The following is a 26334-nucleotide window of genomic DNA, read 5'->3' as shown; positions in this document are numbered from 1 at the left end:
CATACGCTTTCCGACAGACTACATGGTGAGCTTGACAAGAACCGTTTGGGTCGGCTAACTTGGTCCTTGGTCAAGTACCCTCGGTGCCTTCAAAAAGAACTGTTAAGCATTAGCGGGGTGCCTAATGACAGCCAAGTGTTGGCCATTGGAAATGTGGTTAGTGATGCGGCATTACAAGTGACTTCAACTTCAGACAGGAAGAAGTTCATCGAGATTGAACTCCCTTCTGGTGTTGATGATGACGAGGAGTTGAAAGCTCGGGATGTAGATGTAAGTGTTTTTTGTTCATTTGTCAAGGCTAATTTTAATGTTTTAAAAATTAGACTTTTGTTTGTAACAATTACACTTTTGTGCGTTAAAATTATACTTTTTAAAGTTAAAATTATACTTTTGTTTGATACAATTACATTTTAGTCCGTTAGAATTATACTTTTTAAAGTTAAAATTATACTTTTGTAACTTACAATTACACTTTCGTCCGTTAGAATTATACTTTTTGGCCTTAGAATTACACTTGTCAAAATAAAAATTATACTTTTGAATGAACACTTTTGACTGAACACTTGTCTAAACATCTGTATTTTAATGTAGGATGTGCATGAGCTTTACTTGAAGATGCAAAGGAATGCTACTGTCTTCTATTCATGGTATGCAGATGCAGCCATGACGCTCAAAAGGTTAACAGGGGGTCTGAACTATTCTAGTGACCATGTCGCTACACAATGCACGCAATCATTCTTTCAAAGCCAAAGTATGAAGGATTATGCTGTGGAAATGCAGGAGATAGCTGAACGAATAATCCGTTCCGTGAAATCAGCTCCTGTGCTGCAACAAAGTCCAGGTGATCAGTATCAGAATGACGAGGTAGATGACGACGGATACGAGCAGCAGGTTGGGGATGATGATGAAGAGGAGGACAATGGTGATGAGGACGAGGGAGATGATGAGAATGGTGATGATGTTGAGGATGAGGAGGATGGTGATGATATGGAGGATGATGGATACGATAATGAGAAAGAGGTGACTGTAGATGTTGGTACAGACCTCGAAGGCACGGTGGCCGCCTCAATTGTTTCGGATGAAGTAGCCATTGAGAAAGCACGGGAGGTTCAGTTTTACAGCACGCCTGAATTTAAGGACGCTTCTAACAGAGACGATTACAGTAAGGACACCAACGTGGACGTTTGTAGTACTCGTGATATTTCTGTTATTTACAAAAGGAGGAAGGTAGCTGAGAAGGAGGTGGCTGTTGACGGACCACCTAAATTTGACTGGGAAGTTCTCCTAGAGTATTATTCAAAAGACGATGTTGATGAGGCTGAGAAGAAGTTCTATGCGAATGCTGCTGCTGCAAAGGAACAAGAGCAGACTATGGACATGGGGGTGCCTGTGGCCGGGGAACCTCAGATAGCTGGCAAAAAAAATGAGGAGGATGGGCCCACCGACGCTGATCCACCTGTCACTCAATTCCTATTTTCGTCTGCGGAGATTATTGAAGCGGAGCGCCGAGCAGAAATGCCGGCCAGAGAAGACCAAGGAATCAGTGAGGTAACAGAATTGGTGAAATTGGCCCCGGACGCTACGGGAACGGATGTGCATGTGAGTGAAGGCATGAATGCCGAGACGGACAAGGACGATGACAAGATTGGGGAGGGGACTGCTGAGGTTGGTATCCAATGTGAAAGTACAGTAGTGGTTACCGTAACATTAGACGATGCTTTACAAGTGGATTCGAAATCTTTGGAATTTAGTGGGCCTGAAGATGCGGAGCCTGAGAAGGCGGATAATGCTTTGGTAGTAGATCAGAACATAGAAGTTGCACCACCTGCAACTCAGTTCCTATTCTCAACATCTGAGATATGTGACGTAGAGCGCGCAGCCGAACAACATTATGAAGAGGGTGCCGGAAACGGCGGAGGCGCTACGAATGATGAGCGGTTGTTAAAGGGTAACGAGCAGCCGGAATATGTATTTACGTTGCAGGCAAAGGAATTTATGGACGTAGAATGGACAAATCGTATATTCTCTCATGGACGTAAACGCTATTTGTTTGAGGAGCACCCAATATCTGTGCATGCTGAAAATGAGGGAGGGTGGAATAATGATGAGCCAAATTTGGAAACAAGTCCTCAGACAGCGGTAGAAAAGGTGGTGGATGGGGCTGCAGTGAAGGATCACGGAGGTAATGCATTGACCTTCAGAGTTTAGAAGTGCCATGGATGAAGTTATTTTGTTAGAATTACATTTTTCCCTGCTAAAGTTACACTTTTTGAAGTTACAATAACACTTTTATTTCTAAGAATTACACTTTTGTCTTTTGCAATTAGACAATTTTTAGTTAAAATAACACTTTATGTTGTTAGAATTACATTTTTCTCTGCTACAATTACACTTTTTTAAGTTAAAATTATACTTTTGTAGCTTACAATTACACTTTTGTCTGCTTGAATTACACTATTTTTAGTTAAAAGTAGACTTTTTTGTGATAAAATAACACTTAATTTTCTTTGAATTATAATTTTGTCTACTAAACTTGTTTTTTTTCTCCACGATTTCACTTCACTTACTTTCGATGATGAAATAACACTATTTTTATTACAGATGCGGCAGTGGAGGATGATGCCATGAAGTCTTCGGGAGGGACTATCGAGCCCAGAGAGGTAACAACTGACGTAGTACCAGAGGCACAGAACGCCGACATTCCTATCCCGGTACCGTACGTCCCTCACAGTGATGTGAGCTACCATCCTTTTTTACTTCACTCGAGTGAGCCCTTACCGTGCATGGATCACGTCATTGAGAACCTTGGGTGTTCTATTGATTGTGGGGCACCTAATCCTGAATTGTGCTTTGCGACGAGAAACCTAGCATTGATCGGGAGCTCCTGGTTCCAATGTTTAGTGAGAGGAAATACTTGATTGACTATGCGTTCAATCAATCGGACGCGTTTTCCGAGTAAGTAAGTGTATTAAATTTTTACAAGAGGCCCTAAAATTTCCTAATTATATATATATATATATATATACATATATATATATATATATATATATATATATATATATATATATATATATTGTTGACTAAGTGAATTTTGGGTTGTAGTGAACGATTGGTCCAATTCAGCGAGTTTTATTTCATTACGCGGGAAGATATTGCAACTTTGAACCCTCGGGAGCAAATCATGACAAGTGTTATTGATGGTTGGTGCTTGCTACTCAACCATATCATGAAACCTTCGGACATATCCCGTTGTTTCTTTGGCCTAAGTCACACTGTAAGTTCAAATGTTACCTTTGTGTCTTAAAATTACACATTTGTCCATTAGAATTATACTTTTTAAAGTTAAAATTCTTCTTTTATATGTTAAAATTGCTCATTTGTGCGTTAAAATGATACTTTTGGCCGTTAGAATTACACTTTTTATTGTTGACATTATACTTTTAACATTACTCTTCTGTGTTAACAGTACACATTTTTTGGTTAAAGTTTCACTTTATTTTTATATAATAGCTATTTTAATTATCTGATCACGCATTTAACACTTTTTAAATAAAAGGACCCCACAAGGTCTATTTGGAATGCTCAAAAGCTTGGCAAAGTATTGAACAAAGACGAAGACATTTTTGGTGGGTGGGATGCCGGGTGAACTGCCGTGTACCATTCCGACTTGACACGGACATGGTAGGTAACAAAACATGTAAATTTTTATCATGGTTTTTAAGGTTTCCTTTTTCTTGATATTAGCCACATACGATGCGAGATCTTTCGCCCGTGTTATCCGGGTGATGGTGATCACTACACTGCGTGTGCATCAACTTTCTCACCGAGCAGATTGACTATCTCGACAACCGCAAATACGATAACCCATTAGAAACGCTCCCTTACTGAGGGATAGCGCGTATTTCGGTAAGTGTACGATATCCAAAAGTCAACCAATTTATATGGGTCGTACCACGTTAACTCGCTGACGCTTATTCATGTTCAGGCAAATACAATGGGGAAGTATTTGGTGTCTAAAGGGCTGTCTAAGGGGGCAAAGGTCAGCGGGTTTAAGATCGTCAACATAGAGTTAAGCTGGCAAGCTCAAGGGTATTCGAGAAATGACTGTGGTGTTTTCATGATGCTACATATGATGTTCTACCGCGGAAGCCCTTTTCAATGTGACCTCGGGAAAGAGGATGCTATGAGTTTGTACCGTGCTGAGATTGCCGCAACACTCGCCCCCCCGTGACATTAACGAATCGAGAGGACATCTTGATGCGGGTTGGCTATTTCAAAGCAACTGCTGGACATCCGTTGACAAGAAAGTTGAATGTTGTTAAGAGGAAAACAGATGGTGACATAGGGCCGGAATCCACAAAACGTGCGCGCGTAACTGAATCTGAAGAGCCCGTTATGGAGGTGACACCTGTTGCCATGCGCATTCCATCTGGTAAAGCGCTATCATCTGTTAAGAGCCATCCTCGTGGGAAGGGGGACGGGTTGGGCTGCTCTCTCGACTGTGGTAGAGGTGGTCTCAACACAAACGTGGTGTCCAGGATGCTCCGGAGTAACCAAGCGTTAATCAAGGAGATTAAACAGAGGAGGAAGCATGTTGCCGACTATTGCTTGTTAGATGACCACAATTATGATGAACGGTCTGTTAATCTGTCTTAATTAACGACTTCTTTAATCAAGGATACTTAGATTATTTTTCACATTTATTCTACTTTAATTAACGACTTCTTTAATATTACGGAGTGCAAAGTGAAATACCGGTCCGGTACACCCGTCACGCAACGCTTCGGAGAGCTGACATTATGTCCCTGTTGCCTGAAAACCTATATGTCGTTGAATGTCATCGAGTGCTGGTCGATTTTGATGAACCATTTGGAGAAGGAGGAATATGGCGACCAAATGAGGATGTCATTCTTTGGTATACGTCACATGGTAAATCCATTAACCATTGCATCATATTTATGCCCAGTTCTATTACACCTTTGTTACTTAGAATGACACTTTTTTAACTTGCAGTTATATTATGTGAATGTTTCACTTTAGTTCTTTTAATCAACAAAAGCGTCATTCTAACCGTGTGAAGTGTAATTATAAGGGACAATAGTGTCAATTTAGGTGACAAAGTAACCACATTAATCATGTTCACTATTGCCTTTTAAAGGATATACTGTTGGGATTGCTTGAGACGTTTGAACAACCAGGCACACAATCAGACAGTAACTACGACAACCTGTACCAGCTCTGGGACACCTTCATCGTCGACAGTGAGCGAACCTTTAACTTGACAACAGACTTGCTATTTGTCCCGTTCTGCATTGACGACCATTTCGCATGCGTATGTATCAATCACAAATCAAATACGATCGACTTCTTTGGACGGGCAAAGGCATTCTGATTTGAAAAAGTCGCAGTTTGGAAGAGGAGCGCGTTTAATTGTAAGATATTGTCCATCCCTTTCTTCCGAATGCTATCTTTTTTGTTCAACAGTTTGTTGAGGTAATTATGTACATTTGCAGGCTAGCGCAGTGAGTGATTATTTAGAATCACGGGATAAGGATAAGAAGAACACTAGGGCACGGGAAATTCCTAATTATGCGTTGCGGCAGATACCTTTCAGCGGGATGTCACTTACTCTCAACCAACCAGAGTCGGGTCTGTTCACCATGATGGCTATGCTCTTATACGAGGGTCTTCCTTTTCAGCATGAAGACCTTGAGAAGAAGAAATCAAGGCGCTATTTGGTGATCCAGCTGATAGCTACCCTCGTTCTAGCAGACATGAACGTTTTGCGCGAAGGTGTTCTCGAGAAGGTCAAAGCCTTTGTTAGCACGAAGGACAAACTGTGGAAGGTATTACAACAGAAGCGTAGACCGCCCCGTGCCAATGTGAAAAAATAACATCCTTAATTTAGTAGTTAAGTTTTTGTGGGAATATTGCCTTGGCTATGTAAACACTTATTTCATACTTTGTATTATCTGTAGATGTTATCAACCTTCATCTAGACAGTTAGTTTTTGTGGTTGTAAATTTTGTCAACATTCTATAAGACAAGGTGTTTTTTGTTAATACATATGACATGCCGGCAAAGAATGTATTTAGTTCAACAATTGTGAGTAATATGTTAGTTAAATCAGTCAGAACAAAGTGTGGCTGTAATACAAAAAAGTGTAATTCTAATAAGTCAGAAGTGTAATTCTAACCGGTCATATCAGTGACAGATAGACCTTACATTACACAAAATATAAATGTTATTTTAAAAGACAAAAGTGTCCATTGAATTTATACTTTTTAAAGTTAAAATTATACTTTTGTAGCTTACACTTACACTTTAGTCCGTTAGAATTATACTTTTTCCCCTTAGAATTACACTTGTCAAAGTTAAAATTATACTTTTGAATGAACACTTAACTATGTTATAAGGTTTTACTATAGATGAAGTGTAACTGAAATTGCATACTCTGTAATTATAAGTAATTTAAGTGTAATTCTGATCATAAACGTTCTGGTTTAGCACATTATAACTGTTTCGTCCAATAAAAAATACTTCAACAAAATACATTGTAATACCAAAGGCGACCAGTTGCCTTCCTGACAGTTTGATGTCTAAACACAATACGAAACATCATGTTCTACCTCGTATTTTGTGTAGACATACCCAAAAAAATGTACTACTTATTAGGTATTATAATGCTTCTTCTGTTGGGGTTGGTGTCCTTAACAGTTAGTGCAAGGACTTATAAACCTCTAAAAGGATCAAAGGGCATACTTTGGTATTATTATCAGTTGATCCACGTTTATCAATAACGGTTGGCTTGCTAGATAAGTTTGACGTTATTGTCATACAGATGGCGGTGATCAACTGGTCCCTAAAAGTCACACCTATAGGATACGTTCGAGAGATGTGACGGTATGAAAATACTGTCATGTAGATGCCAAAATTGACTAACCAGTTAGTCCGAGTTATTTGACTAGTAATTAGTCAAATATGTGATGTTGAGATATTATATTTAATACGGATTAAATATCATGGGCTAAGGCGAATTAACCAGTTAATTCGTAAGATTAAATATAAGCGATTTATATTTAATTAAATGTATATTGAATATAATTATACAATACTGTTTTTGTCGGACACGAATTAATAATTCAGCTAACCCGCATTATTAGCTGATGCCTTAATTTCCGATAACCGATAACGGTTTATAATCAGACCACGTCATATACACTTAGCGAGTGATGGACCGGACCGCGAGTTTAAGTGAAGAGAAAATGAAAAGCCCATATGGGCTCCTCTCACTCGGTTTGGCCGAGAATCACAAAGACAAAAGGGGAGTTCTCTCCTCTTGAAAAATTAATTCATTTTTGCTAAAAATTATTAGGGTTTCGAGAACAGTGCCTCTCGAAATTCGGATCTCTCATCCAGTGAAAAATTCACATCAGTTCTCCCAATATTGCAAGGCAATCGGAGAACACTGTTCTAGCACAAGGGCATATCTCGGACAAGTCTTGGGTGCAACGATTAGGAGGAAATCTGCTTTGATTTCTGTTCTTTACGCCGCAATTTAAAGGACCCGAGGTTGATTTCTTGTTCCTTATCGTTTCTTTATGTTTTTCGTTTTATGACGATATTCACATGTAAATTTTACGTTATAATCCTACAATTAAAGGGGTAGTATACGGATATTAACCCACAAGTGGTATCAGAGCGAGGCCACGTAAATTTTTTATATGTGTTTTTCATAAAACGTTTTTGAAACGATGATTTTGTGCTTCGAATTCCGTGCCATGTATACACGGCTGATTCGGTTTTTTTGTTGAAACCGTGACATGTTTTACACGGTTTTATCACCTTGTTTTCGATTTGTTTTATACATATTGTTGTTTTATACGGAGATTATAACAATATGTCAAGTTTTATCAAATTGTTAAATTTGTTTTGATCAAAATTGCAATTGATTTTGTCTGGACAAACTGTTTTCACGAGGGTTTTGAAGTTTCAGCCATATATGCATTCGATCGAGCGTATTTCTACTCGATCGAGTGCTGTTTCTGTCTTGTTTTTGCTCGATCGAGTCCCTGTTGTACTCGATCGACCCTGTTTCAAAACCTTTTGCTCGATCGAGTCCCTGTTGTACTCGATCGACCCCTTTCTAAACCCTTCTGCTCGATCGAGTTGTCCTCGTACTCGATCGAGTGGATATGCTGATATAAGTTCTCGATCGACCTCCAGTTTAGTCGATCGAGTACCTCCTGATTAGCATACCCCTCGATCGACTTGCAGTTCAGTCGATCGAGCCCTTTTGTTCCTCGATCGAGCACTTATGTCCCTGGATCGAGGGATTTCGTCTTTAACAGCTTTGAAAATTTGTTTCTTTTGATTTAAATTTTCTTTTGGCTTCAATATGTACTTTATACGGATATAGTACACTCGCTTAATAGTGAATCGGTTCACTCACGTACCATATAGTTGTTTTAAAGCGTCTTTAAAATGACGGATTGTAATGGATTAAAATTAAATGATAGAAGCGGTTTTATCACATGAATTTTAATCATTAAAAGGTGGTTTGGATAAATTTAACATAATTACGGAATTATGTCACGAATGAATTTGTTTTTAGTTGATGCATTTTATTTATCGTAAATTTATGAATGTCGTGAATGCCCTTTATTACGTATTTAATTTCGCAATCAGTTGTAACTTAGTGTGGCCTTAGTAGAACGTGTTACCGTAATGATGGAACACGGTCTTGGTTGTATTTTGAGATCTTGTATCTCCGTTTTGGATTTTTCACTTGTAATTACAGTTTTAATTAGAATGTAAATAGGTTTATATTTTGTAATTTTAATTGTAATTTTTGAGAAGACCAAAGATGGAGACCGGATGCTCACTCCCGCTACTTGGATCAAGATGGAACATCAAGACAAGCTTTTCGGGTCCAACGGTGGATTCCAAAGTTGTATTATGTTCTTATACTAGGATAGGCCACACTAGGAAATTTTTATTTACGTTTTTGCATTCCTTTATTTATTTTTCGCAACGATAATTTGCATCATATTCCGCCTAAAAACCAAACCACCTAATTATTGCATGAAAACTGACACATATAGAGGTCACGAGTTAGTTTTCATTGACATTCTCATGTCACACGTTAAAAGCCATCATCTAAATTAATTCGTTCACGACAGACGCTAGTTATTCGTTCACTTAAAATGAATTAAAACTTAGTTGATGGGATCTTCCTCGTATAAACTAAAATTGAGAACAGTCTTTATAGGTCAAACTCCAATGAGTCCCTTCTTCGTCGGTAGGCATACTATGACCCCTTCTACGTCGGGTAAGTTGGAACCGATTGACCTATTTTATCTCAACGCTATGGTCACTCGTACGATCCTGTGACTATGGTGGACTATAGATAGGATTTACGGAAATCTATCGACCAAGAGTTCTTCCGGAAGAATTAGCTAAACAGTTGGCTTATCAATTTACAGAAATTGAGTCTTGGGATCACTTGTATCTTTCTTGAGGGAGATCAATTATGCAAGTGTGAGAGTCTACATGTTTAAAATGAATTTTAAAATAGACTTAAATCACCTCGATGAGTTGCTTATTTCGTTTTGTTTTTCTTTCTTTTTCAGTGTAGATCACGATTTAAACCGCTAAACATCAAATGGTGGTTCAAGTGATAACCCAATGCCAAGTGCCACATTGGACCGTGAGTCCTGGCTTAGGATCTTCATGAATCGGATGAATCGGTCTACTCGGCGAAGAATGATGGATCCAACTTCGCGGACCGGGAGGCGGCATTACGGAATGCCGCCGCGCGACGGAAGCTCAAATATCTCTTGGAGCCCATCCCGGCAAACCCAGGTCCCACGGCTAGAGCTGCAGAGGTCACCAAGTTTAATGATTTCTGTATGGAAGCAGGTGCGATTAAAAACGTACTCATTTTTGCAATGGAACCCAATTTGCAGAAACGCTTCATAGCCCATGGTGCAAACAAGATTTTCACCACGCTCACTAAGGAATTCTCGAAAGCACCGAGAATCGTGACCTATGAGCATACCACTCGCTTCTTTGATGCGAGACTCCAGAAGGGCCAACCGGTTAGCCCACACATTCTCAGCATGATTGAGAATGTCGAGAAACTGGAGACCTTTAACTGTAACATCAGCGAGAATATTGTTATCGACCGTATTCTTCACTCACTCCACGATGGTTATTCGCAATTCAGAGCGAATTACTATATGAATGATTTGAAGAAAACTCCCCATGAACTGCACTCCCTTCTCGTACAGACCGAGAAGGACATGAAGTTCAGTGGGAGCTCGAAACAGGATGTTCTCGTTGTGTCAAACAAAGGGAAAGGTAAGGGCAAAGCTCCGGCAAACCTAACAGTAGGTAAGGCGAAGTTCAAGAAGTCGGGTTCAGGTAAGAGTGGTCCTGGTGAGGCGAGCAACTCATCAGGCATGACAAAGAGCAAGAGTGAAAACATGGAATGCCATCATTGCCACAAGACTGGGCATTGGAGACGCACATGTCCTGTTTATCATGAGGACTTAAAGGCAGGTCGTGTTAAACCTGTTGGTATGTCTTCTCTCTCTTCTACTTTTATTCATATGATTGAGATTAACCACGCAAGTTACGGAACTTGGGTACTTGATACTGGTTGTGGTTCTCATCTGTGTAATCATGTGCGGGGGCTCAAACATCGAACCCCTCGTAAAGGGTGAGGTGGACCTGCGTGTTGGGAATGGAGCAAGAGTAGCTGCCATCTCCAAGGGGACATATGTGATCCAGCTTCCAAGCGGATTTGAGTTGTCATTATATGACTGCTATTATGTACCTAGTCTTTCCAAAAACATTATTTCAGTTTCTGCGCTTGATAAACTTGGTTTTTCATTTGTAATAGAAAACAATGCTTGCATTTTCTCATTACACGATATGATTTACGGCAAGGCAGTTTCCATGAACGGAATTTATGTTTTAGATCAGACCAATGAAATATTACACGTAATGAATAAAAGGTTAAAGGTTGGTGACAAAGATCAAACGTATCTATGGCACTGCCGTATGGGACACATTAATGAGAAACGCGTAAAACAGCTCATCAAACATGGAGCTATCTCGGCCTTTGATTTTCAATCATTTGGCACGTGTGAATCATGTCTCATCGGTAAGATGACTCGGATTTCCTTCAAAGGTGTTGGAATGCGCGCGCTGCGACCTATTAGGGCTCATACACACGGATGTATGTGGTCCTATGTCAATCACCGCACGAGAAGGCTATAGGTATTTCATCACTTTCACGGACGATTTGAGTAGATATGGCTATGTCTACTTAATGAAGCACAAAAGTGAATCCTTTGAGAAATTCAAAGAATACCAAAATAGGGTACAGAACCTATTAGGTAGAAAGATTAAAACACTACGTTCAGATCGTGGTGGCGAGTATCTTTCTCACGAGTTTGATCAACACCTCAAAGACTGTGGGATTGCCTTACGTTAACTCCACCGGAACACCTCGGTTGAATGGTGTGTCCGAACGGAGAAATCGAACACTACTTGATATGGTTCGATCCATGATGAGTCACACGGTTTTACCCGATTCATTATGGGGTTATGCTCTTTTTGTCACCGCTCTAATACTTAATCAAGTCCGTCTAAAGTCTGTTGACAAGACTCCATATGAACTATGGAAGGAACGGTCCCTAACTTGTCCTTTATACGGGTTTGGGGCTGCGAGGCTTATGTCAAATGGAGACACGAGGATAAGCTCGGCCCGCGATCGGTCAAGACATACTTTATAGGTTATCCTAAAGGAACACGTGGTCATTACTTCTATTCGCCAACCGAACAACGCGTTTTTGTTGCGGCTAGTGCGACATTCTTAGAGAAGGAATTTCTCGAGAATGCAAAGAGTGATAGAACCTTCTACCTGTCGGAGATTCCAGAACCAAACACCGAGCAACTATTGGAGGAACCGATTCCTTCAATCCCGGCTGCGGTGAATATTCCTGAGGAACCTAGGAGGTCGGGAAGAGTCTCTATTCCTCCGGACAGATACATTGGTATGGTCGAGGAACATGACATAGATGACGTTCTACTCTTAACGAGTAGTGAACCCGCAACCTATAAAGGTGCCATGACCGATTCGACTCAAAGCTATGGCTTGAGGCCATGCAATCCGAGATGGACTCCATGTATGAGAACAACGTGTGGGATCTTGTTGACTTACCGGCTAAGGTTCGTCCCCTTCAATGCAAATGGCTTTACAAGATAAAGCATTTCGTGGAAGGTCGCAAGATATCTACAAAGCACGACTACTAGTTGCTAAAGGTTTCACCCAAGTGCCAGGTTTGCACTACGATGAGATTTTTGCACCCGTAGTCATGCTGCGTTCCATTCGGATTATCTTAGCGATCGCCGCTTTTCATGACTATGAAATTTGGCAAATGGATGTGAAAACCGCCTTCTTAAACGGGTTTTTGGAGGAAGAGTTGTACATGGTACAACCCGAAGGTTTCATCGATCCTGAACATCCTAAGAAAGTGTGCAAGCTTAAGCGTTCCATTTATGGACTTAAGCAAGCATCAAGGAGTTGGAATCATCGCTTCGACCAAGTGATAAAAGACAATGGATTTACTCGATCGGTCGAGGAACCATGTCTATATATCAAGTCGAGTGGGAGCAAGATTGTCTTCCTAATATTGTATGTTGACGACATACTCCTGATTGGGAATGACATACCTCTCTTAACTTCGGTGAAAGTATGGTTGAAAAACCATTTCCAGATGAAAGATCTGGGAGAGGCACAAAGAATTCTAGGCATCCGTATCTATCGAGATAGATCACGACGGATGTTATCTCTCGATCGGGAGTCTTACATAGACAAAGTCCTAGAGAGATTCAAAGCATGACTAACTCCAAGAAGGGGTTCCTTCCTATGGCTCCCGGGGTGCATTTGAGCAAGTCTCGAGGCACCGAGACACCGGAAGAGAAAGAGCGCATGACACGGATTCCTTATGCTTCGGCTATAGGATCAATCATGTATGCCATGATATGCACACGTCCGGACGTGGCATATGCATTGAGTATGACAAGTCGATTCCAACAGCAACCAGGTGAATCACATTGGTTGGCTGTCAAGAACATTCTTAAGTACCTACGGAGGACTAAAGATTGGGCTTTGACTTATGGAGGCGAACAAAAGCTATGCGCAACCGGTTACGCAGATGCTAGCTTCCAAACGGATCGAGATGACTCGAAATCTCAGTCTGGATTCGTTTTTACTCTTAATGGCGCGCATCGGTGGAAGAGTTCGAAACAAATGTATTAAACAGATTCTACGATCGAGTCCGAGTACTATGCCGCGTACGAAGCAACAAAGGAAGCGATATGGATGCGTCAATTCTTACATGGGCTCTCTGTAGTGCCTAGTTCGAATGACCCGATCACCATCTATTGCGACAATAGTGGTGCCATCTTCCAAGCTAAGGAGCCAAAGTCTAGCAACAAATCTAGACATGTACAACGGAAAGCTCATCTAATCCGGGATTACGTGGAGCAAAAGGAAGTAGTGATAGAAAAGATTGCTACAGATGATAACATAGCAGATCCTCTCACTAAAGCATTACAACAAGATAAGCATGAAGGGCACGTAAATTCCATGGGAATCAAACGTGTTCCTGAGTTGTAGTACTCTTTTATGGATTAGATTCATTCTCGTTTGTACTCTATACGACATCATCGTTTTGATATATATATATATATTTTTTGTTTTTCATGTGGAATTGTACGACAATTTTGAACACCACAAAGTGAACTGAACAAACATCATATCTTGTTAGTCCTTAATTGCCCACATGAGCTGATAACTCTGGCAATTATTCTGTGACGTTGGTTGATGGTGGGTTCAACAAGCCATAAGTCAACCGGTTGACTAACCAATCACAGAGGCGATTTATACGGATATTTCGTAGGACACAATTGTGACATCGACGTGGAGTCCTAAATGTTTTATAACATTCGTTGCCCGGTCGTGGATAGGACTTCCATGGTGATCCTAAGAGTCGATTCTTTAACTATCGACTGTCTCTTGAGACTACGGCAGATTTTGGGTGACTTTGGTTTCTTTCTCACGGTCATCCGTAACAGGGGGCCAAGTAGATTTTTTCTGGGTCATTTCATGCTGTGCTTAGATCGGAAGGAGTCGAGTTGAAGGAAATATTCAGCCTTTATCAGGTACTCGATATTTCTCAGGGCCACTCGAGGAGCTGTAACTGAAATGCATGGCCATGCTCGAATACGGATTCGTTTTATCAGTTAAGTTACTCTCTAGTCGGGGAAACCACTCTAGATACAGATCGATTGTAAAATACGACCTTTGTGGATCCGGATCTGCAAATTGTTTTACATTGAGTGGGAGAGATTTTAAATGAATATGAGAATCGGTTATCGCACATACACTTGTACGGACAAGTGGGAGTTTGTTGGAGCTTGTGTCCTCCAGTTAGTGCGGATAACGTCATTGCACATTCACTTGTACGGACAAGTGGGAGCTTGTTGGGGTTGGTGTCCTTAACAGTTAGTGCAAGGACTTATAAACCTCTAAAAGGATCAAAGGGCATACTTTGGTATTATTATCAGTTGATCCACGTTTATCAATAACGGTTGGCTTGCTAGATAAGTTTGACGTTATTGTCATACAGATGGCGGTGATCAACTGGTCCCTAAAAGTCACACCTATAGGATACGTTCGAGAGATGTGACGGTATGAAAATACTGTCATGTAGATGCCAAAATTGACTAACCAGTTAGTCCGAGTTATTTGACTAGTAATTAGTCAAATATGTGATGTTGAGATATTATATTTAATACGGATTAAATATCATGGGCTAAGGCGAATTAACCAGTTAATTCGTAAGATTAAATATAAGCGATTTATATTTAATTAAATGTATATTGAATATAATTATACAATACTGTTTTTGTCGGACACGAATTAATAATTCAGCTAACCCGCATTATTAGCTGATGCCTTAATTTCCGATAACCGATAACGGTTTATAATCAGACCACGTCATATACACTTAGCGAGTGATGGAACGGACCGCGAGTTTAAGTGAAGAGAAAATGAAAAGCCCATATGGGCTCCTCTCACTCGGTTTGGCCGAGAATCACAAAGACAAAAGGGGAGTTCTCTCCTCTTGAAAAATTAATTCATTTTTGCTAAAAATTATTAGGGTTTCGAGAACAGTGCCTCTCGAAATTCGGATCTCTCATCCAGTGAAAAGTTCACATCAGTTCTCCCAATATTGCAAGGCAATCGGAGAACACTGTTCTAGCACAAGGGCATATCTCGGACAAGTCTTGGGTGCAACGATTAGGAGGAAATCTGCTTTGATTTCTGTTCTTTACGCCGCAATTTAAAGGACCCGAGGTTGATTTCTTGTTCCTTATCGTTTCTTTATGTTTTTCGTTTTATGACGATATTCACATGTAAATTTTACGTTATAATCCTACAATTAAAGGGGTAGTATACGGATATTAACCCACATCTTCTTCTTCTTCTTCTTCTTCTTCTTCTTCTTCTTCTTCTTCTTCTTCTTCTTCTTCTCCTCCTTCTTCTTCTTCTTCTTCTTCTTCTTCCTCCGACGAGGGTGCTGACGATTGCGACAATGGTGGGTGCTCCGCGAATGGGTTGGGGCTGTTCCTTTTGTCATGGTTAGCTAATCGCTTGCAATTTTTACACATACGTTTTGGCTTCCTTGCCAAAGCAACTGCTTTTTCCTTCATCGACAACATTCTCTTTCCACTCCCCTTGTTCTTGGATTTCTTGGGCGGCAAAATGGTTATCTCCTGACTAGGAGAACATCCAAAAATTTTCTCCAACTGTTGTTGTTTATTCAATGGTGATCCTAATGGTGAAAGTTTCTCCTTAAACTGTATAATTAGACTAGAAAAGTTGTCGACATCATTCTTCATTTTGCCCATGAGCATACCAACTGTCTGATGAATCTCCGACCACATTACTGACATCGCAATCTGTTTTCCATCTATTATATCAACGTCCTCAGTTGCTTCACCATTACAATCGAACATTTTAGACAACCTTGCATCTTTACACCATCTTTGAACAACATATTGTTCTGGAATAATCTTCACTCCGTTTGACGAGTAAATCCATATGACATGCCGGCAAAGAATGCCTTTCCTCTCAAGCATTCTGCAGCTACAAGTGGCTTTCAATGTATCTAGTTCAACAATATAGAGTAATATGTTAGTTAAATCATCGAAGAAAGTGTGATTTGTAATACTCAAAAGTGTAATTTTAATCAATAAAAGTGTGATTTTAACGGAAAAAAGTATAACTTTAACAACACAGTATAATTTTAACAAATTCTGTAATTTTAACAACCCAAAGTGTAATTTTAATGAACAAAAGTGTAATTTTAATGGCTTAAAGTATAACTTTAGCAACCCAAAGTATTATTGTAACAACCCAAACTATAATTTTAACACCCCTAAGTGTAATTTTAATACACAAAAGTATAATTGTAACGGATAAAAGTATAATTTTAACAAACAACTGCTACAGAATGATACCTGGGCAGTATGTGACCTCATAATTTATGTCCCTGTTTGCATCTCTTACAGTGGTCACCTCTAAAGAGTCACACTCAGTAAATCCTCTGCTTTTACAAGTACCGATTGAGCACTTGGCCTCTTCTTGAAATTCCTCGAATACTTTATGGTTGTACACTTGCGCCCCGTGCACTTCGATAGCTAGATGCGTTGATATTACAGGGAAAGTGTGTCTCATTACGAGTTGTCAACTGTTTCGTGTGTGTCTTTTCTTTGGTCCATCGCTGTCAAAACGCATCGAAAACTCAACTATTGTTCCCGACTTACTCTCAAATCTCTTAAAAAAACTATTTTCGCTCTCTGATCTTTGGGTTGTCCTCATAACACCCCCAATATCTAGGTCCCTACAATGATCCATAACCCATCGATTCCTTTTAGCGTACATTTCTTGGAACAGTCAATGTTATTAACATTGTGTTCCCTACCAATTTCTTCCCATTTTGCATCGAACTCTGCCGCTTCAATGTCTTCATCCCATATGATGGCATTCAATTTCTTTAAAAAGTCTGAATAATCGTCTCTCGTCATTCCAAACTTGCTTGGCACCTTGTTCATGATATGCCACATACAATATCGGTGCCGTGCTGTCTTGAACACCAATGGCACCGCTTTAAGAATATCTGCATCCTGATCGGTGATAATATACTTAGGCTCTGTCCCACCCATCGCAGCGTTTTAAACGGGTAAAAACCCATTTAAACGAGTCTGCATCCTCATGAGCAACAAGCGCTCCACAGAAAGTGACTGATCGTTTATGGTTATCAACCCCAGTGAAAGGTGTGAAGGACATGTCATACTTATTGGTGGAATACGTCGGATCGAACGACACTGCATCCCCAAAAACTGAGTAGTTCCTTCTAGCGATTCCGTCGGCCCATATAGCTTTACTAAGGCTACCGTCAGAATCAACATCATAGTCAAAGAAGAACCCTGGCCTAGTAACAGCCAATTCCTTAAAGTGGTCCACGAACATTTGACCGTCCCGTTCATGAATGTAGCATTTCACATTTCTGTGAAAGTTCTTAAAATCATTCAAACTAGCTTCGATGTTTTCAAACCCATTAACATGTTCCTTCAAAATTTTGTAAGTCTTCGTTGCTCCTATCTTCAGCTGTTGATTATTGACAATCTTTTAGATGTATGTATTTTAATCAACAAAAACGTAATTAAAACAGATACAAAAGTATAAATTCAAAAAACAAAAGTGTTGTTTTAACAAGAAAAAGTGTAATTGTAGTAGGAAAAAGTGTAATTTTAGTAGACAAAAGTGTAATTCTAATAAAATAAAGTTAACAGATGTCTTAAATAAGTGTAATTGTAATGAAGAAAAGTGTAATTGTAATCAACAAAATTGTAATTTTGACAATATAAATTGTAACTTTGACGGATATATGTATAATTGTAATATACAAAAGTGTAATTTTGACAGACAAATGTATAATTCCAATTACTCAAACAAAGTGTAATTCTAACCAACAATACTGTAAGTTCAAGAAGGCGAAGGCTAATTTCAGAAATCCTGGAATACTCACCCTTGAATTATAAAGGATTATCATTTTGTGGTAGTCTGTTATGTTGCATGCCAACTTTTGAAACTCTCTATCTCTGGCTGATACGAGTTCATGGTTGTGGCCACTGTGGAATCTGTCAATTCTTAATTCCCCATTCCTTATGAATAGCCTAATCCTCGTTTTGCAGCCAACGCGCCTGACTTTGTGTCTCCTACCTGAGTCCTGGCGGCCACCACACTCCAATTGTCCCTTATGTTTTAACCCCTCCCGGTTGCAAACCAACAGTTTAGATTTTATTTCCCCACCACGCCATCTCTTAGTCGTGTACTTATGCACATCAAAACCACAAGCAACAGCATAAATTCTATAAAATGTCGCTGCTTCCTCTATTTCCAAAAATTCTTGTCCAACATAGGGGGTGAACTTAGCTTCAACGTCCCTGCAAAATTCTTCCTCATTCGGCTTTCGTTTTCCATTGTGCTCAATATTATCTGTCAATAGTATCATTATTATCAATTCTTTTCATAACAATATTAAAGTAACCCATTTATTTGTTAAAATTATATCTTCCTTGAAATTACACTTTTAGTCGTTAGAATTACACTTTAAGTTGTTAGAATTATACTTTTTACTATTACAATTACAGTTTATAAACTGACAGCTTCTGTGTTGCATTAACCCTTTTGGTTGTTAAAATTACACTTTTGTCTATTACAATTATACTTGTTACTATTAGAATAACACTTTAGAAACTTACAGATTTTGTCTGTTACAATCACACATTTACTAGTCAAAATTACACTTTTCTCTGTTACAATTATACTTTCTCCTATTAGAATTGTTGTTTACAAATTTAGAACCTTTCTCTGTTATAATAACAATTTTAGCTGTTAAAATAACACTTTGTACGACTACAATTACAATTGTACTTATCTACCATAATAATTACAATAATACTTTTCCTGCTTAGAATCACACCATTAGTAGTTAAAATTACTCTTTCATCCGTCAGAATTACACTTTTGAATGTTACAGCTACACATTATTCGTCTTTTTATGCTCACGTTGCAGATACTACATTCACTCTTACAAACAAGAAACTGAAATATGATGTTGAACTCTACCAGATACTACATTTAAAGTTTAACTTCTTATTCAGACAGTTCGTGTTGAACTCTATAATGCTGTAGTTCATGTTGAAAGCGTGGATTTACAGACTTCAAATAATGAAAAACAAGGTTCAAAAATAACCTAAAAGTCACATCCTTCTCATATTTAAGCAACTGTTCATCTTTAAGCTAATGTTTTGATAAAAAAAAAGATATATAACGTAACTTTGAATGAAGAAAATAAAAAAACAAACCAAAAATTACCATGGCCAAATAGAATCAACTGCAAATCCGGCATTTTTTACGTGGGACGCTGGTCTTCTTGTTTGTTTGTGAGAATGGAGGATAATAAAGCTGAGAATGGAGGATAATAAAGGAAGATGATAAATGAAGAATGAAAAATTGTAGGTTTTGCTCTAAGTTATCGCCAAAATTTTTGCCAGGAAGATGAATTTTTTCAAATTGTGTTTTGGTGGAGTTTCCTTAGAATTGTGTTGATGAAGGTTGTTGGATGATTATGCATGTGTTTGTGTGGGCACAGTGGGTAATAGGCAATAGTACTGACACACTCACCCTCTCTCCTCCTCAACCTATTTCCTTTTTTTTTCACGCCTATATTGTTATTAAAGTAGGACAATCTCCACTCTCCATTTTCCTAATCCAAGGGTCCTAATAAAGAATTAGGGACTCAAAAGATATTAAGGACTTAGGAGAACTTGACACTATATATATATATATATATATATATATATATATATATATATATATATATATATATATATATATATATATATATATATATATATATATATATATATATATATATATATATATTAATAAGATCAAGTAAGTCCATGTCTTACATTTGAGTCCATAAGTTCTCCTTAGAGCCCTTGGATGAGGGAAAAGGATGGCTGAGATTTACACAAGAAAAAAGGAGATTAAAGCTAATTAAACCGCTCTCTCACTACCCATACTAATTAATTCTACGGAAAATTCACGTGGTACCCTCGAAATTTGTCAGTTTGCACGTGGTACCCAACTTTTTAAGTTTGTGTACACGATACCCTTCATGTTTGATTTTCATGCACAACTTGCCCTTTTTGTCGCTAGAAAAAATTCAATTGCGCATAACTCCGAGTCCGGAATTCAGAATTGGCCAATTTTTTTTCCTAAAATGATTATCTCCTCATAATCAACGATTTGAGAAAAAAAATTTGTCGGCTGATATTTTATGGGGTTTTTTTAAACAGAAATCTCAAATCAACCATATTTTCGATGTTAAACTTCTGAATGTCCATTTTCGTTTTATCAATTATAGATCTCGAAGAGATAATCAATTTGAAAAAAAAAATTAGTCAATTCCGATTTTTGGTTTATGATTTATGCTCAATTGAAAATATTAAGAACGATAAAAACGGCGTGTTGTGCTTGAAAATCAAATCTCAAGGATATTATGTGCACAAACTTAAAAAGTTGGGTAACATGTACAAAATGGCAAAATTCGAGGGTACCACGTGAATTTTCCGTTAATTCTAATTAATCACTAATTCAATATATATACATTTTCCTCCCACCTACTTATCTATCATCCACACAATTTCCCTCATATTTTATCTCAAAAACCTCTCATCTCTCAAAATCCAAAAAAATTCAAAAACAAAAAAATCAAAAATTTCCCCCCCTTTTCTCTCCAACTCAAGCCACCGGCTACCACCACCACCCACGACACCCCCACAACACCCACCGTACCATCCGACATCGCCTCCACCGCACCTCACTGCCGCCATCGGCCTACCACGACCGCACACAGCCAATCCGCTCCCCACCACCAACCACGACTTCCTCTCCTTCCACCGCCCTCCCCTTCTCTTTTTTCCAGATCTGCCGCCGTCTTCTTTTTTTTCTTTTTTTTCTTCTTTTTTCTTCTTTCTTCAATCTCACGTGAATGTGGGTTTGTTGTTTTGCAGTTTGTTTTATTTTTGTTTTGTTTTTTAGTTGTAGATGTGGGTGGGTTGTTGTTTTGTTTTTTTTTTCTTCTTTCTTCAATCTCACGCCTCATTTGTTTTTTTTTTATTTTTTTTTTCTTGTGACTTTTTCTTTGCTTTTTTCTTTTTCAGATCTACTTTTTAGAGGTTTTTTTTTTCTTTTTTTTTTCTTGTGACTTTTTCTTTGCTTTTTTCTTTTTCAGATCTACTTTTTAGAGGTGGGGTTCTTTTCTTTGCTTTTGTGTTTGTTTATGGGTGTGGACGTGTGGTTGCGTTTTCTCTGTTTTTTTTTTTTTTTTGAAATTTCTTATCTATTTTTGTAAAATAGGATGGTGGTGGTTATTGTTGTGGGAAATTGTAATACTCCGTATTTATAAGTGTTGGGGTACTCTATCGAGTAGCCCTTACTCTGTCGAGTAAGGGTAAGTTGCGAAATAAAATAGTTTCTGACCTGTTGGGTACTCGATCGAGTAGCTGGGGTACTCGATCGAGTAAGGGGGTACTCGATCGAGTACCTTGGGTACTCGATCGAGTGTCCGGTTTTACGGGGAGTTTTCTCGGGTTTTGTTAATTATGCGATTAAGGTATTTAAACATAGCCGTCATTGTTTTAAATCACTTTTGCAAAACCTAAAACCCTGTTTAAGAGAGAAAGCAACCAGTTCATCTTCCTAATCGCATTCTTAGCAATTCCCGGAGTTCAGACGGTCAGTTCTTGTCGTAATTCGTATCGTTGAGTTCCTTGCGTCGAGGGTAAGATCTACGTACCCTTTTTATTGTTTTTCCCTTGTTTTGGTTAAACCCTAATTTAGAGATTGGGGGTTTTTATGGGTAGTATGTGATGTGTAGCCTTTATGTGTTATATGATAGGAGGAGGGTTCGTAGAAGAGGCTTTTTGACTCATCTGTTGATACCGTCGATCATTGTTGTGCTTTCGGTAGGATTTCCTACTCGTATTAGTCCCATAATGGGATATTGACGATGTCTTTGTATTTGGTTGTTTGATATAATGATTGTCTTGTGTTTGTGGTTGTGATTCTTTGTTGATGGTTCTCGAGATGCGTTCTCGGTGAGTGGGGTCACTTGCGGGAGTGACTTCACGCCCTAGTTTCGCCCTTCGTGGAACCCGCCACGGAAGGGGATGTGCACATTAATGGACGGGGTTATCGCTCGGTATGATGAGCGGGGCTTAGGTGGGAACGACTACGGTCCCCCATCGGTGTGGCTGGTCCAAAGTGGACGATCGGGATTGAGATGATCGGAGTTGGTGGTGTGTGTGTGTGTGTGTGTGTGTGTGTGACAGTTCAGCTGTCTGGTTATCTTATTATTGTTATCTATATTGATTGTGTGATTAGTACTGACCCCGGTGTTGTTTTGTAAACCTGCGGTGATCCATTCGGGGATGGTGAGCAGATATTGAGCAGGTATTGAGATGAGTACTGGGATAGCTAGGATGCCACGACATGATGATAGGAGTCTTCCGCTGTAGCCTTAGTTTATTTATAATTCAGTTAGACAGTCAGTTTGAGAATAATGTATCGTACTTTCAGTTTGGTTTCGAGGATTGTAACTATTCATTAATCATTTATAATAAACGTTGTTTCTTTATTGTTGTTTGATTATCATACCTCGGGCAACCGAGATGGTAATGTCTTCATACCTGAGTGGTCCTGGTAAGGCACTTGGAGTATGGGGGTGTTACAAATGGTATCAGAGCGACGATCCTGAAACCTGTAACCAATGAACTTAATGAACATAGGGAGTCAATTAAAATGAACCCGGGGTAAAAGTTGTAGGAGCTAGTGCAAAGGCTTGGGAGACGTCCTAAAGTCGCAGGGGTCGCCCTACAACTTTGAACCGGTCACATGGGGGAAGTGTTTGTCGAGTTGTATGTGTGTTTGGTTAACTTGTTTACAAATGTGATGGAATGTGTTGATTGTTGGATGTTCGAAGTTGGAAGTTGAGAAGGTGAAAGAAAAGTGATGATATATAGAAACTGTTGATGCAATGATAACATGTTGAATGTTTTACAACGTGGCAATTAATAGCATGATGAAATGATCTCGTAGATATAGAAAAGATGTGTAGCATGATTGTTATGATATAATATGTGATTTATAAAGTTTAACATGTTAGCATATGACGTAACATGCGGGTAGCTCTTACGAATTAGCGTTACTCGATCGAGTGGGATTGACTCGATCGGGTGGGTTTTTGGCGATTTTGAGTCCAGAATCGAGTTTTGGGGCACTCGATCGAGTAACAAGGGGTACTCGGTCGAGTAGGGGGTCACTCGATCGAGTAGCCTAGATACTCGATCGAGTAGGTAAGAGATCAGAAGGTATGTTTGGGTCTGGAGTTTGGGTACTCGATCGAGTACGTGGGGCACTCGATCGAGTAGCCTGTTACTCGATCGAGCGTGTTTGGGAACTCGATCGAGTGGGTTCCGGGCAGCGTGTTTTCGTGTTTTGAGGTTTAGTACGTGTGTTTATGTTTACCCTTTCTTATATAGCTTCAAGATGCCGCCCAAGAGAACTGCTTTGTATGCGAGAGCTGAGCTTATGACCACGGATGACATCGTTAAGATGTTAGAGCACCAGGATGCTCTTACTGAGACCCTGAAGAGAGTGAATGAGGACAAGGATAAGAATAAGGAAAAGGAGGTTGATCATTCTAAAATCAGCCTCTATATTGCGAGGTTTAACCCGAAAGAGTACAAGGGAGTTGGGGAGCCTAATCTGCTTGATAGTTGGCTGAGAGAGATGGAGAACATCTTAGATTTGGTTCATTGTCCTGATGAGATGAGAGTGGAACAGGCTGCGTTCTATCTGAGGGAGGCAGCAGGCAAGTGGTGGGATTCAGTGAAGGTGAGTGCTAAGGAGATATACACCAACCAAGGCTTACCTGCTATACCTTGGGAGGAGTTTCGTAGGGCTGTGAGGAAGGAGTTCGTGCCGGAGCATGTGAGGAGTAAGTTGAGGGAAGAGTTTGATAAGTTTAAGATGACCGCTGAGATGTCGGTAGCCGAGTACTACAGACAGTTCAATGAGAAGTCCAGGTATGCTGAGGATATGGGTTTGAGTGAGGAGAACCTGGCGTTGAGGTTTGAGAGAGGGTTGACTACCAAGATTATGGATAAGTTACCCGTGGGAATCCTTACCGATGTTAAGGACGCTTATGATGAGAGGGGGGAGAGCCGAGAGGTTGGTGGAGATGGCTCGGGAGAGGTCCGGTGGTGAGAAGAGGAAGTCCGAGAGCGAGGGTGGTGGCCAATCTAATTACAAGAAAGGCAACCACAATCAGTCTAAGGGTTTTCTTCGGGTCGGGTTGATCTTTGGGGCTTCCTTTGGGCGTGGCCATGGGAGTGTGAGTAATAGTTGGGGAGTGACCTGCTTTGGTTGTGGTGGTGTAGGCCACAAGAGACATGAGTGCACGAGTGCACCGGGATCTTTCGAGACACGAACGAGCTTCGCGAGCAAATGACCGGGCCTGGATCATGGCCAAACCGGGAAGTCGAGTTACAGTGGAGGCAACCGCAACGGCGGTAATTTTTATCGAAAACACCGACGAACAACAACAACAATCAAGGGTCGGGTGCTAAGCCGACCGCATCGCCCAAGATCTTGTCCGGGGAGGTGGGTGGGAAGACCAGTGGCAAGTTATTCATGATGGAGAATAAACTAGCTGAGGAAGATGCGCATGTTATCACCGGTACATTCCTTGTTAATGGTATTCCTACCTTTGTTTTGTTCGATTCGGGGGCTTCTCAGTCGTTTGTGTCTTCGAGTCATGTTAAACAGTTGGGTTTGAGAGTATATGAATCTGTTAGTGAGCAAGTTTTCATACCTTCGGGTGAGTCTGTATCGTGTGGGAGGTTGTTTAGAGATGTATCTTTGATAGTTGGGCAAGTTGATTTCCCTGTTGACTTGCTAGAGTTTCCTTTTAACGGTTTCGAGATGATAGTTGGGATGGATTGGTTAGGAAAGTATAAGGCTAAGATAGACTGTCATCAAAAGAAAGTGTCCTTAAGAGGTCCAAAGGGTGTTAGTGTGTCTTACCGTGGGTTTCTAGTCAAACCCAAAGTTAAGTTGATTGCAAATTGTTACCTTGAAGTCTTATCTCGAGGAAGGGATGTCCTTTGATCCTGTGCCATGTGAGAGATGACCGGATAGAGAGTCCGACAGTTGATGAGATACCGGTGGTGGGAGAGTTTGCAGATGTTTTTCCGGAGGAGATTAGGGGTTGCCACCGAAGAGGGAGATAGATTTCACCGTTGAGTTGAAGCCAGGGACGGGGCCAATCTCTAAGGCACCGTACCGTATGGGTCCTAAGGAGATGGAAGAGCTTAGGAAACAGTTGGATGATTTGATAGAGAAGGGATACATTAGACCAAGTGTATCGCCTTGGGGAGCACCAGTTCTTTTCGTGAAGAAGAAAGATGGGAGCTTGAGGCTGTGTATAGTTTACAGGGAGCAGAACCGTGTGACGATAAAGAACAAGTATCCTTTGCCAAGGATAGATGACCTGTTTGATCAGTTGAGCGGTGCAACAGTCTTTTCTAAGATTGATTTGAGATCGGGGTACCATCAGGTGAAGATTAGAGAGGTGGACATACCAAAGACAACTTTCACGTCGAGGTATGGCCATTAAGAGTATGTGGTGATGTCGTTTGGGTTGTCTAATGCGCCGGCAGTGTTTATGGATTTGATGAATAGAATCTTCAGACAGTTCTTGGACCAGTTTGTAGTGGTGTTTATCGATGATATCTTAGTCTACTCTAAGACTAAGGAGGAGCATGAGGAGCATTTGAGGATCGTGTTGCAGACTTTGAGGGATCATGAGTTGTATGCTAAGTTTTCCAAGTGTGAGTTCGGTTAGAGAAAGTTGCTTTTCCTGGGGCATGTGATCTCTAAAGATGGGGTAGTTGTGGATCCGGCGAAGATTGAAGAAGGATGACAAAGTGGGAAGCACCAAAGAATGTTGCTGAGGTTAGGAGTTTCTTGGGTTTAGTTGGATACTACAGACGGTTCGTGAAAGATTTCTCCAAGATAGCTAGACCGATGACAGCGTTGATAAGGAAAGAGAA

At 39.9% G+C, this 26334-nt stretch overlaps 1 protein-coding gene across 1 annotated transcript; it reads right to left on the bottom strand.

Moving 5' to 3' along the window:
- Positions 1–6191: 6191 nt before the first annotated feature.
- LOC141601791 (protein FAR1-RELATED SEQUENCE 1-like) lies at positions 6192–16819 on the bottom strand. Its single transcript, XM_074422093.1, has 3 exons — positions 16603–16819; positions 15753–16250; positions 6192–6220 (listed from the first exon to the last, which is right to left on the bottom strand). The coding sequence occupies exons 1-3, from the start codon at positions 16817–16819 to the stop codon at positions 6192–6194; spliced, it is 744 nt and encodes a 247-aa protein (XP_074278194.1).
- Positions 16820–26334: the final 9515 nt, after the last annotated feature.

This window comes from Silene latifolia, chromosome 9, assembly GCF_048544455.1.
Source record: "Silene latifolia isolate original U9 population chromosome 9, ASM4854445v1, whole genome shotgun sequence".
In the NCBI taxonomy this organism is placed as follows: domain Eukaryota; kingdom Viridiplantae; phylum Streptophyta; class Magnoliopsida; order Caryophyllales; family Caryophyllaceae; genus Silene; species Silene latifolia.
This window is presented reverse-complemented; position numbering and strand designations above follow the sequence as displayed.